Source organism: Jaculus jaculus, chromosome 8, assembly GCF_020740685.1.
Source record: "Jaculus jaculus isolate mJacJac1 chromosome 8, mJacJac1.mat.Y.cur, whole genome shotgun sequence".
NCBI classification, from domain to species: Eukaryota; Metazoa; Chordata; class Mammalia; order Rodentia; family Dipodidae; genus Jaculus; species Jaculus jaculus.
In genome coordinates, this window is record NC_059109.1 from 23,041,300 (window position 1) to 23,054,978 (window position 13,679).

The window sequence follows — 13,679 nt, forward strand, 5'->3', positions numbered from 1 at the left end:
AGAAGTTGTGCAGGGTTGCTTTGCATAGAAATGAATTGGTGTGAGCAGAGGGATATGGCACAGAAAGAAAAATCTTTGGGTGAACTGTTGCCCATTCAGCTGCAACTGAGAGATTACAGCCTTTGAGACTGGGCTAGCTGACCTGCACTGGGGCAACAGGAAAAAATGTTGACTCTTTAGAAGGGGACTGAGTGCTCAAGGAGTGTCCTGTTCTTCAAAGTCTGCTTTATTCACCCCTGGATTAACAACAAATTGGCACCCTATCTGGTATTGTGGAGTATAAGAAATGCAGGAAAGAGAGGGTCCTTGAGTTTGCAACATGGTCTTATGTTTTGGAAATGGCCATGGGCAGTGGGAAGCAGATTTGCTGGTTTCCTGCATGGAGACCTCACGGGGCCATGAGGATGAACCGTGGATTGCAGTGGAGACCCACTGGAGATGACGGGACCACAAAATAGCTGCTGAGGAAAGCTGCCAGCTCAGAATGAAGTTTTCCAGGACTGTGAGTAGCCTAACTGGAGGGGTGGAATTGGAACTCCAGAGACTTGTTGCTAGTTAGAATTATCAGACTTGGAGATTTGTCACTGGCTAGAGTTGTTGGACTTGAAGCTACAGAATTTGATGTTTGTCCTGGTTCTTTTAAGTCTTGTATTGGTTGAATATTTCTCTGCTATGCTCAATGCCATCTTTTGTAGTGTGAATGTTTATTCTGTGCCATTATGGGTTTATGGGGGAGGGATGTTATGTTATTATGGCTCAGTTAAAAGATCTTGGACTATAGGGATATATGAATATCATTGGAATTGATAAAAGCTATGGGACTTTTAAAAGTTGGATTGAATACATTGTATTTTACATCATGTATGGATATCAGTTTATGGGGTCCAGGAATGGAATGTGGTAGTTTGAGATAGGTGTCCCCCATAAACTTAGGTGTTCTGAATGCTAGGTTCCCAGCTGATGGAGATTTGGGAATTGGTGCCTCCTGGAGTCAGTGTATTGTTGGGGGATGGCTTATGGGTGTTACAGCCAGTTTATGTGGGCTAGGGAGTGATGTCCACCCTCTGCTCATGCCATCGTTTTCCCCTGCCATCATGGAGCTTCTCCTTGAGCCTGTAAGCCAAAATAAACCTCTTTGTCCACAAGCTGCTCTTGGTTGGGTGATTTCTGCCAGCAGTGCGAACCTGACTGCAACAGGAGTGATGGGATTGTGAGGCTCAGATTTCATCAGTGGATTCATCCCTTGATGGACTGAACATAGGATGACTATTGAGAAGTGAGAGAAACTCAGAAGGTGGGTCCTAGTTGAAGGGAGTGAGTGCTTGGGCACATGCCCTTGGATATTGTTTCTTGTCTCTGGTTCCTTCCCTTTCTCCCTCCCTGTTTCCCAGCCACCATGAGTGAGCAGATGGACTCTGCTGTGCATGCTCTGTCATGATGTTCAGGCTTATGTCAGGCCCAAAGCAATGGAGCCAGCTGGCCATGGGTTGAACCATCTAAAACTGTGAGCCAAAGTAAATCTCCCTTTCAGTGGTTTCTCAAGAATTTTATTGTAGCAATAAGAAGGTAAGAGAGAATCTGGAAGTAGAGTACATGATCTAAAAGTACCATTTTAGACAAAAATGAACATTTGAGTAACAGCTGGTTGGGGAGCAGAGGAGAGTGAACTCTAGATGCAGATTCTCTAGACAGGGAGTGCAGAGATGACTTAACTCATGGTGATGAGAAAAAAACTCAAATGCCTTAGACACGTAAAAATATTAATAAGCATTTTATAAGGTAACTATAGTAAAATAATAGACAATAAACGAAAAAAGAAGAATAAAATTATTGTCAAAGAAAGTCATGAAAAGGTAACAAAAGCAAAAGTACATAGGAGACAGCTGGGCGTGGTGGTGCATGCCTTTAATCCCAGCACTCAGGAGGCAGAGGTAGGAGGATTGCTGCGAGTTCGAGGCCACTCTAAGACTACATAGAGAACTTCACATCAGCCTAAGCCAGTGAGACACTACCTTGAAAAACCAAAAAAATAAAATAAAAATAAATAAATAAAATAAATAAATAAATAAAGTACATAGGAGGGCTGGGGAGATGGCTTAGAGGTTAAAGCACTGCTTGAAAGAGCCCGCTAGGCTGAGTTGTACTCCTTAGTACCCACGTAGTAAAGTCAGATGCACAAAGTGACATGGACATTCCCTCCCTCCCTCTGTCCTTATCTTCCTCCTCCTCTTCTTCTCTCTTTCTGTCTGGCTGCTTGCAGATAAATTAAAAAGCATTTATTAGGGGCTTGAGAGATGGTTCAGCCATTAAAGCACTTGCCTGCAAAGCCTAATAACCTAGGTGCAATTCCCTAGTACCCACCTAATACCAGATGAACAAAGCAGTGAATGCATGCTAAGTTCATTTGCAAGGGCTAGAGGCCCTGCCAATTCTATGCTCTGTGTCTCTTCTCTTTATTTCCCTCTGATTGCAAATAAGTAAATAAAAAATACTTAAAAAATTTTTAAAATACATACTGAATATCAGATAAAACAAGATATAATCACATGAACTGTGAAAAATTCACACTTTGCGTTCTTGTAAAAGACACACCTAAAACTATGATGGAGAGGTTGATAGAGCAATGAATTAGAATTCCACAGGAGGAACAGCTGACAAAAAGGCAGGGATATGTTCATGTCAGAACTTAACAATGAAGAAGTCAGGAAAGAATATTTGATGAGGATAAGAGAAATAGCTATAGCATTGAAAGTTAAGCATGCCACAGAGGTGTGACATTCACTAGCCATTTATATCAAACTTCAGCAAACTCAAAACTTAGCAACAGACAAAATATAAAGACACCAACTGGGCTGGAGAGATGGCTTAGCAGTTAAGCGCTTGCCTGTGAAGCCTAAGGACCCCGGTTCGAGGCTCGGTTCCCCAGGTCCCACGTTAGCCAGATGCACAAGGGGGCGCACGCGTCTGGAGTTCATTTGCAGAGGCTGGAAGCCCTGGCGCGCCCATTCTCTCTCTCTCCCTCTATCTGTCTTTCTCTCTGTGTCTGTCGCTCTCAAATAAATAAATAATGAACAAAAAGAAATTAAAAAAATAAATTAATTAATTTAAAAAAAAAAGACACCAACTAAACCATCACCATTGTAGATATATTTAACCCTCTTCTGTAAGTTTGAGGTTGTAAGGAAACAAATCCCAGGCTGCAGAAAGTACACTAGATGATAAACGTGATTTAATTTCTGTCTAGAAAACAATGTGTTGAGTATCTATAGAACATATCTTTATTTTAAATGTTTTATAGTTCTGAAAAAAATCAAAGCATGCCAGGCCATCAAAAGCCTATACAACTCATGGACATTAGAAATAACTAGCAGACTACATGCTAACACTGGTGAAGAGGGGTATGGAGTCCATGGAGACAGAGCTGGAGAAGCTTGGGTGGTTTGAGTTGACACATCCTGCCCTTGACCTTGGCTCAGAAGCCTGGACGCTGGCCAGCCTCTCGCGACCTGCACCCTGACAGCTGCTCTGGAGGATCACAGGGCACAAAGGCTTCAGCCAAGAAACATCACCCCAGGTGAGAACCTGGGTGTCTGTTTTCCCTTGGACCTGCTGGTACAACAGACATCCACTGGGCTCTTCCCCTCATGCATCTCCACTGTGATCAGAGGAAAAGCTGATTTCTGGTTACAGTCCAGAGCAACTGTTCCCTGCTGCAGAAGGAGTGCGGTCCTGGGATTGGCAGACTACCCATGGCCACTTGACAGCCTTGTCACTCATCACTGATGTTCAGCCTTGTATTTGGTCCCAAAGCTCTCTGCTTCTTCCTCTATATGGATGGCCAAGACTTCCATTGCTTCAAAGTCACCTCACAGTTCAGTCTCTGAAACTTTACTCACAGGTCAGACATTTGCTTCTCCATCTTCAGCACCCTCAAAGCTTTGTGTTTATCTCATCGGTAGCATGTCTGTAAGGTGCCTGTGTCTGTTTGTCTAATTGGACTAGGAGATATTGAGGGCAGGGACTGTGGCTTCTGAAGTATTGTATGAAGACTAAAGACAAATAAAATATTTGTAGTGTGTGTGTGTGTGTGTGTGTGTGTGTGTGTGTGTGTTTAAAACAGCTGGAGATATGGCTCAGAAACTAAAGGTACTTGCTTGTAAAGCCTATGTACTTGTTTAATTCCTCAGTATGATGTAAAGCCAGATACACAAAAGGACATATGTGTCTGGAGTTCATTTGCAGTGCAGAGGTCTTGAAGTGCCCATTCTCTCCCTTTCTCTCTTCTCTTTCTTCCTCTAATTCTTTCTCCCTATCAAATGAGTTCAGCAATGTTGAAGGATATAAAATCAGCATATAAAAATCAGTTCTATTTCTATAATGAGTGGACAACCTCAAACTGGAACAAAAAAAGTAATTTAGGTGCCCAGACCAATCACTGGGGGGGCAGATCTTGGAGTTCAGCACTAAGGTATGCAGAGAGCAGTTGTCTCTGTGCTTATTGATCTATGGAAATGAGCCAACTTCTGCCATTGACAGTGTTCCCCTGGAATATACATATGACTGATGTGCTTGACAGAAGGAATAGAACAGAAAGATATGAAGGATATATGGTTCATCACAAAAAAAAAAAAAATCAAGCAAGTTTAGTGTTACAGGTGCAGAGACTGGTTTTAGGTGACTGAAGCTACAATTGTAAGTGATCACTGCCATTAAGGGTGAGCCAACTACTTTGCATTGTGACAATGCAAAAGATGACTGAGGGCAAAATCTACACTGTTTACCATAACGTGTTGGAAGTTTGTAACTTGTTTTGATTTTATAGGACTCACTGTTAAGAGACAGTCTTCAGTCTTAGGTAAGATTTAGGAATTTGTAAGTCTTAAAGTTTGTAAAGCTTATGGAACCATTGAAGTTGGACTGAATGTGCTTTGCAGTGAGATGTTCATGACTCTACAGGGACCAGGGTTGAAATGTAGCGGTTTAAACATGTGGCCCCATAGACTCAGGCTTGAATCTTGAGTCTGCAGTGGGCAGAGTCCTTCTGGAAAAAGATACTTCACTGGGAGCAGATCTTAGAGTCAAGCCCTAAGGTGGGTTTGGAGGATCTGAAATCCAGCCCTAAGGTATGTCAAGAGCAGTTTGGAGCTCTGGCTATTTTCTGCTTGCTGGTGTTTGCTTGTTGTTTAATGGCATCTTTCCACTGTTGCTCTGTAGAAATGAGCCAGCTTCTTCCACCACTGATAGTGTTCCTATGGAATTTGTAAGCCTGAAATAAACCTCTCCCTCACATAAGCTGCTCCTGGTTGGATGTTTGTCACAGCAATGAGGAGCTAACTGTAACATCCAGCAATTTCCATGATTGAGTTGGGTCTATATATCTATTTAATTTGGAATTTGAAATCATTGTTATTTGTGCTTGCATGGATGAAGAGATTTTTAAAGTTGACATCTACCAGCATCATTAAAAGTGTATTTCAAGAGCCCAGTATTTCAGTACAGCTAGCCAGTGACTTCAGAGAGAAAGTTGTTAGCAATACCTTTTGACCAAACCATAAATACACTGTGGTCAAAAGCTATCCTTTAGGAGCTGGAAGTAGACTGGATTTGCAACAGACTTCTGAAATTAGATTCTGTGCACTGAGACAAGCAGAGTATGCCAGTGGGTCAAGCATCCGGAGCCGAGGCCAAGTTGATAACCACAGTACAGAAGACACCAGCCAGTGTTCCTTATGGCATTGACTGCCTGGGGAGGAGATGTGCTTTATGCACTTCACTTATTTCCCATTTGTGTGACCTTTTCATTGCATTTTTTAACCTTATCTCAATGGCAAGGACCTCCAGTACATTTCTGAGTAAAATCAAGAGTAGCCATCTTTGTCTCATTCTATTCTACAAGGGTTTAAAAGTCAGACTTTCAACCATAAAGTAAAATATCACTAACAGGGTTTTTTTTTTTTTTTAAGATGCCCTTTATCAAGTTGAGAAAGTTCACTTTCACTTCTATCCTTAGTTTTCTGAGAGCTTTATTTTTTCCCCCTCTTTAGTCAAAAGACACTGCATATTTTCAAATGCATATTCCCCATCTATCAAGATAGTGTTTCTTTTTAAATTTAATAGTAAGTTGTATGTTGATTATGAACTAATAAACTAGTACTTTGTAATCTTGAGGTAAGTGCACGTTGTTATGATATATTGCCCATCTTATTGCAGGGTTGTATTTGCTGAAGTTTTGAGACCTTCTGTGCCTTTCTTCATGGGAGGTGGTGTTGGAATACAGTTTTCATATGATGCTTTTGGATGTCAAGGCAATGCTGGCCTTATAACATAATTTGAGAAGGAGTCCTTCCTTTTCACTAAAAATAAAATTAACTGTAAAACTCCTATTATATGAAACATGTACTGGATGGAATTAGCAGCACGTGAGACATTAAAGAATATGAGAGAGAATGGGTATACCAGGGCCTTCTGCCTCTGCAAACAAATTCCAAACATATGTGACACTTTGTGCATCTGCCTTTACATGGGTAGTGGGTAATCAAACCTAGACCATCAAGATTTGCAAACAAATGCTTGCTAGAATTCACCAGTAAAGCTGTCTGGGCTTTGAGTGTTGTGAAACACAAAGATCATTAAGTGCAAACTCCATGTCCTCCATTGTTAGAAGATCTTCCTTCTTAGCCAAGCTTGGGTAGCATGTCTTTCAAGCAATTTGTCTATTGTGATCCAAGTTGTGATCCAAATCTATCACAAGCATTATGAATACTCCTTTGTTACTTCTGTTATTAGAACCTGTTCTCTCATTTCTTTTTTAAATTGTGTACTTATTTATTTAAGAGAGAGAGAGATAAAGAGAAAGATAGAGAATGGGCATGTCAGGGTCTCTAGCTTCTACAAATGAACTCGAGATTCATGCACCATTTTGTGCATCTGGCTTACATGGGTACTGGGGAATCAAACCTGAGTCCTTAGGCTTCACAGTCAAGTGCCTTAACTGCTAAGCCATCTCTTCAACCCTCATTTTTGGTATTAGTAATTTGTGTCTTCTATTTCCTAAGACCTATGGGTAGATGTTTATCTATTTTATTCTTTTTCCACAGAGGTTTTTTATTTTGCTTATCTTTTCTCTATTGCTTTCCTGTTTTTATTTTAGTAATTTATTCTCTGATATTAGTGGTTTTTCTTTCTATGTTTTCTTGCTTCATTTTCTTTTTCTACTTTATAAAGGTAGGAACTCACATTCCTTGTTTAGTGTTGAAGACATTTATACCTGCTGAGCATGGCATACATAGCCATCTGTAACTGCAGCCACTCAGAGGCTGAGGTAGAAAGATCTCAAGCTAGATTTTTGAAGACAGCCAAGACAACAGTCTCCTATTAAAAAATAATTTTTCATCCAAGCATTGCATTAAATGTACCCCACCCACTCTTAGAGGTCATGTTTTCACTTGCCTTCAGTTAAGTACTTCACTTTTGATTTCTTCTTTGAGTTATACTTTATTCTTTGAAGTGTACTTTGAAATGTAATTTCCAGATGCTTGGGAAATAGTGTAACCTTTGTGTTTAAATGTTCCATATGCACTTGAATGTTCTTGTGGGTGACTTGGTCCACACTGAGGTTACGCAAGCTGGTTGACACTGCCTTATAGATCTACCAACTTTTCAAGTTTGGAAATTTTAGGTCACATTTCTTTATGTCTTTGTCTTCCTCTCTCACCTTTCATTCTGATTCTTTGACACTAGTGTATGTATGTTATGGTCTTTTTATTTGTATTTTTATTTGGTAGTCTTTATTATTAAATATTTAACTTGACTAAACTTTTATTCTTTTTTAAAAAAATATTTATTTATTTGAGAGAGAGAGGAAGAGGCAGATAGAGAGAAACAGACTGGGCATGCCAGGGCCTTTAGCCACTGCAAACGAACTCCAGATGCATGTGCCCTCTTGTGCATCTGGCTTATGTGGGTTCTGGGGAATTGAACCAGGGTCCCTAGGCTTCCACACACAAATGCCTTAACCGCTAACCATTTCCCCAGCCCTAACCTTTTATTCTTTAATGTCTCATGTGCTGCTAATCCCATCCAGTGCATTTTTCATCTTGTATTTTTCCATTGAGAAGAACTTGACTTTATCTCTTCCATACTTCATTCAGCATGCCCAGTCTCTTCTTTCTTGAGCATATAAAGTATGTATTTTAATCTCTTTAAAAATTAATTATGCTGGACGTAGTGGTACACACCTTTAATCCCAGCACTCAGGAGGCAGAGATAGGAGGATTGCTATGAGTTCAAAACGACCCTGAGAATACAGAGTGAATTCTAGGTCAGCCTGAGACCTAGAATGAGACCCTACCTCAAAAAAATTAATTATATATTTCTATTTATTTATTTGAGGGAGACACAGAGAGAAAATGGGTGCACCAGGGCCTTAGCCACTAAAAACAATCTCCAGATGCATGTGCTACCTTGTGCATCTGGCTTACTTAGGTATTGGGGAATCAGACTTTGGTCCTTAGGCTACTCAGGCAAGCGCCTTAACTGCTAATCCATGTCTCCAAACCTATTTAAATTTCTTGGTTATACAATTCTATCACCTGGATTTGTTTCTATTGAATGAATTTTCTCATTATGGTAATGTACTTTCTTTTTTTTTTTTTTTTTGATAATGTACTTTCTTGCTTTTTTGTACACCTGGCAATTTTTGGGTCTCAGACATTTTGAATTTTAAATTGTTTCACAGTAACTGTCAATATATATAGTGTATGTTATACATCTCATGCATATGCATACCTATATAAACATATATATGGTTATAAATATATGTAAATACTTTTTGAGCTTTGTGCTATAAGACAATGAAGGTATATGGAGAAATTTTATCTTCTCGAAGCTTGTTTCTAAAACTCAGGAGGACCATCTGAGCTTTTAGGACTAATCTGACCACAGCAGGCAAGACTATAATCATCCATGTTCTTTTACACAGGTACTCCAGCTCTTACCAGGTGCTGTGTCCTGGCTGTTGAGAATGTGAACTATTCCTAGCTTGAGCGAGTCTTCATAACTGAGCCACCCACCCCTTTCCAGGCATTCTTTACATGGCCTACGTACTTCTGCAAGCACTGCCTGATCATACTGAGTCCGAGGCTTGAAGAAAAGCCTCTGCCATCAGCGGAGCTCTTCCTCTCCACTACTCTGCAAATTCCCATTGCCTAGGAGACTATGGGTTGCAGGTTTTCCACTTCTGCTGTGGCCTGCAAACACCTTCAGATGGGAGCTGGGGCAGTTTTAGGGCTCACATTTACTTTTTCTCCAAGAGCTGACAACTTCCATAATTACAGACAATAAACCATTATTTCCACTCCTCTCCCACTTTCACCTCCACAAATCCATTCATCATATCCTCTCACCCTCTCAATTAGTCTTTTATTTTGATGTCATTATCTTTTCCTCCTATTATGAGTCTTATATAGGTAGTGTCAGGCACTGTGAGGTCATGGATATCCAGACCACTGTGTCTCTGGAAGAGTGCATTGTAAGCAGTCCTACATTGGTTCTTACATTCTTTCTGTCACCTCTTCCATAATGGACCCTGAGCCTTGGAGGGTGTGATAGAGATGTTTCAGTGCTGAGCACTCTTCTGCCACTTTTTCTCAGCACTGTGGTGTCTTCTGAGTCATCTCAGTGGTCATTGCCATCTGAAAACCAAAAAGTGAGAGTAGCATTAACATATGGGTATGAATGTAAAGTACTCACAATGCTGTTTGGTAAGCATAAGATATGCATTTAAGTCAGAGAGCAGGCATTAAACCCCTTAGGGCTCATGACTTCCACTGCCAGAGGCTTTTTACTAGGTTTTCAATGGCAGGCATGTAGTCCCTCCTGTGCAGTGGGCAACTAGTCCAATTAGAGTGCTGTTTCCCCACATAATACATATGCCACTATTGCACCCGTTGGGTCACTGGGCCTGGCTGGCCAAACGTAAGGCTGACAGTGTCCACTGTTATCACCAAGACTGTTTTCAAACATTCAAACCAGGCAGTTTCCTGTTATTTAAAACAGCGGGGAACCTAAGTCACTTGTTTTCTCTTATTCAGATGTGGAACAGCTTGATAGACTAAATTGCTACAAATTTTCTACCCAGTAGTCATTAAGCATATATTGAAGCACTTTGCCTCATAGAGAATGTATCCTCACTACATAACTTCTCTTAGGAGCCAAAGGTAGCCAATCCTGCTACCTTCACAGTGAATACTTGTTGCTGACATTATACTTTTCTCTATAACTGGCAACAGAAAACCCTATTCCTGTGTTTCCCCCACCCTAAGATTCATAATACCCCAATCCACTGCAATGTTCTTTTTTTAAAAAATTGAGGTACTGTTTCACTCTAGCCCAGGCTGCCCTGGAATTCACTATGTAATCTCTCAGGGCGGCCTGGAACTCACAGTATTCCTCCTACCTCTGCCTCCCAAGTGCTGGGATTAAAGGCATTAGCCACCACATCTGGCTCACTGCTATATCTTTTTTTTTTTTAAATTAGTTCTCTATTGCGCAAGTACAGGCAGTTTGGTACCATTATTGGGCTCATCCATGACCTACCCCTCCCCATTGGCCCCTCCTTGTTGAGGTATATGGGTCATACATTGTGGGGTTACCCCACAGTTATTGGTATGATGTCTCTGTATATCATGACCCAACATGTGGCTCTGACATTCTTTCCGCCCCCTCTTCCGCAAAATTTCCCTGAGCCATGTTGGGTTCATTTTTGGTCTGCTTCAGTGATGAGGTGTTGGGGGGCCTCTGGGGCTCTAGCTCTCTGATTTGGTAGGCATTGATTTTTCTCTGTGTTGGTCTCCTTCTCCCTTGTGCTGGTATCCAGTTCATCAGGAGAACAGCACCCTTGCTTGTTTTGCCAATTTTGCTTAGTTTCAGTCAGGGCCCTTTTGAGGTATGATGGGGCAGCTCTCTCCTTAGGATCTGCATCTTGAAAGCTAAACGGATCTTACAGAAAAGGGTAAGATATTGAGGCATAAATACTTGGAATTGAAGAAAACCCAACACCCATCTTAGGTTGGAAATCACTGATTAGGAGCTAAAGGATGCATCTTATATTTTAGGAGGAGACTTTCCCTGGTATCAGGAAGGCAGAGGATTTCCCCAAAGCACCCCAGAACTTGGTCTGGCTAGCATGTGGTGCCTGCCTGCTGGCCGCAGTCAACTTTAAGAGCCTGGTGCCTGTGCAGGGAATGGATGGGCAGAGGGATGCAGTAGGTGGATGAGGAGCACTTACATTGTGCCCTTCCTCACCTCTTGGTATGAACAAATCAGAAGAGTATTTTGCTCCCATAGTGAGCTGCCCCTGCCACCTCTCTGCAAGGTGCTGGACTTAAGTGCACCCACCAGGAAAGGGGCTCTCTAGCAAAAACAATGGTAGCTTCACAATTGGTTATAGCCTGTGCTTAAACTGTACACTCTGCCATGTAACTGCATTAAGAGCTAGAAAGATAGGAAGAGGGTTGGAGAGATGGCTCAATGGTTAAGGCATTTGCCTTCAAAGCCTAACAACTCAGGTTTAATTTAATTCCCCAGTACCCACATAAAGCCAGATGCATAAAGTGGAATATGCATGTGGAATTTATTTGCAGTAGCTGGAGGCCCTGGAACACCTATTCTTCCCCAACTCTCTCTCTGCTTGCAAATAAATACAAATAGACTGTTTTTAAAAAGCTAGAAAGGTATTTCTGAGCTAGGGTAATTAAAATAACTCTTCTGGAGCCGGATAGATGGTTCCGTAGTTAAGGCACTTGCCTGCAAAGCCTAATGATCTGGGCTCAGTTTCCTAGAGCCCATGTGAAGTCAGATGCACAAAGTGGTGCATACACCTGTAGTTCCTTTGCAGCAGCTAGAGGCCCTGAGACATCCGTCCTTTCTTTCGGCTTGCAAATAAATACGCAAATAAATAAGAAATGAAAATGCTCTTATCTGAGCCCTTCAGTAGTCATAATTAGGTAAAGCCTTAAGAGAAAAATGAAGGAAACCACATCAAAGTGGTCTCATAAACCATCTTCAGAAAATCACTTCTGGACCTTTTACATCTTCTTAAATATACAAGAGAAAAATAAAACTAGAACCTTGAAGCCATGTAAAGAATATTCCAGAAGCGTCAGTGTAATTGAAAAGGGCAAAAAAGGATATAGTTTATAGTGCTGTCTTATCTGTTATTGAGTAAGACTTTGGTTTCAAGAGTGGTGTGATGGCAGGTGACTTGGCTCTGATGCTCAGAATTTTTGCACACCCTTTACCTGCCAACCAGGGTTCTTCCAAGCTGTGAATGATGGCTGATACCACCTGTCACTAGATACTGTTCACTCACAGTGGTACTTTTTATTTATATGTTGAAATCTTTTCCACAGTATGCTGTAATCAATGGATTTCTCTTATACATTGTATCAAATAATGAGTTGAAATGTCGTGCTTTTCCAAAAGAGGAAATGGGGGCATTACAGAATTCAGAAAGGTTAAGTGATTTGACCCATGTCCCAAATATAAGGACCTACCTAGTTACCAAAAACAAACAAACAAACAAACAAACAAAAAAAAAAACCACTATTCCAAATTTGTTATTCTTGCTGCTAGAAATGTGTTTGCCATGTGCTTGGAGACAGCATTAGGGGAGGATACTGGAATTGCTTTAAGTGTTTCATGATTCCTGTTTCTGTTCTGCTCCATTCAAAACTAAGTTGGGTTTGTATGTACCTGAATGATAACTTTTCTCAGAGGCAGTAGGGCCCAGAGCAAGACTACCCAGTATGGCATTTGGATGCAAAGTCAAAGTGTAGCTAATTATGAGGAAGCACACACCATGAGGCAGGCGGGCAGGCCAGCGAGCTGGACTAGTGCCCTAATACCACAGCTAACAGAAGCTGCACGCTTCTCGGCTGTCTGCATTGAGTTTGGAATTACCAGATGCATGGCGTATCAGATGCAGAGGTGAGATGGCATCTGTGCTCCAGTGACTTTGGGCAGTCACCTTTTACTATCAGCAGACCAGACTTCATAGTTTGTGGTCAGTATTCCCAGGCCAAACTTTTGTTTTGCACTGATTGCACAATATCATAGTGACTAATTTTCCTATGAGACTATCATGTAGGTAATATTTCTATGCAATTCTGAATACCAAGATCTAACACACAGAAGACATTTAAAATTTTAGATGTGATCAGAATTAAACAGAAAATGTGTACCAAAGGTTAAGTCTTTATTCCTTTTTTCACTTTTCACAAAGGATTTGCTGTAAGTCTTCAAGTCATCTTGGCCAATCCAAAAGCTGTATTTAAGCGACGTGGGTCCCAGCCAGGGATGCAGGAATCTGACTTTCTGAAGCAGATAACTACAGTTGAGGAGCTGGAACCAAAAGCAAGTAACTGCACCAAGGTAATCATAGCACTTTTATTTGATTGACACTGAGTGTCAGTGCTGACAGTGTGACTAACCCAACACCCCACCTTGAGTGTCAGTGCTGACAGAGTGATTACCAACACCCCACCTTGAGTGTCAGTGCCGACAGAGTGATTTCCAACACCCCACCTTGAGTGTCAGTGCTGATGTGTGACTACCCACACATCATACCTCGAGTGTCAGTGCTGACAGTGTGAATACCCAAACATCACACCTCGAGTGTC

At 41.2% G+C, this 13,679-nt stretch overlaps 1 protein-coding gene across 1 annotated transcript in view; it reads left to right on the forward strand.

Moving 5' to 3' along the window:
* The window catches only part of B3gat2 (beta-1,3-glucuronyltransferase 2), a 79,652-nt gene that overhangs the window by 60,425 nt on the left and 5,548 nt on the right, over positions 1-13,679 (forward strand). Inside the window, exon 3 of the mRNA XM_004653058.2 lies at positions 13,283-13,431. Coding sequence (XP_004653115.1) covers positions 13,283-13,431 — 149 coding nt within the window. The remainder of the gene's footprint in view (positions 1-13,282; positions 13,432-13,679) is intronic.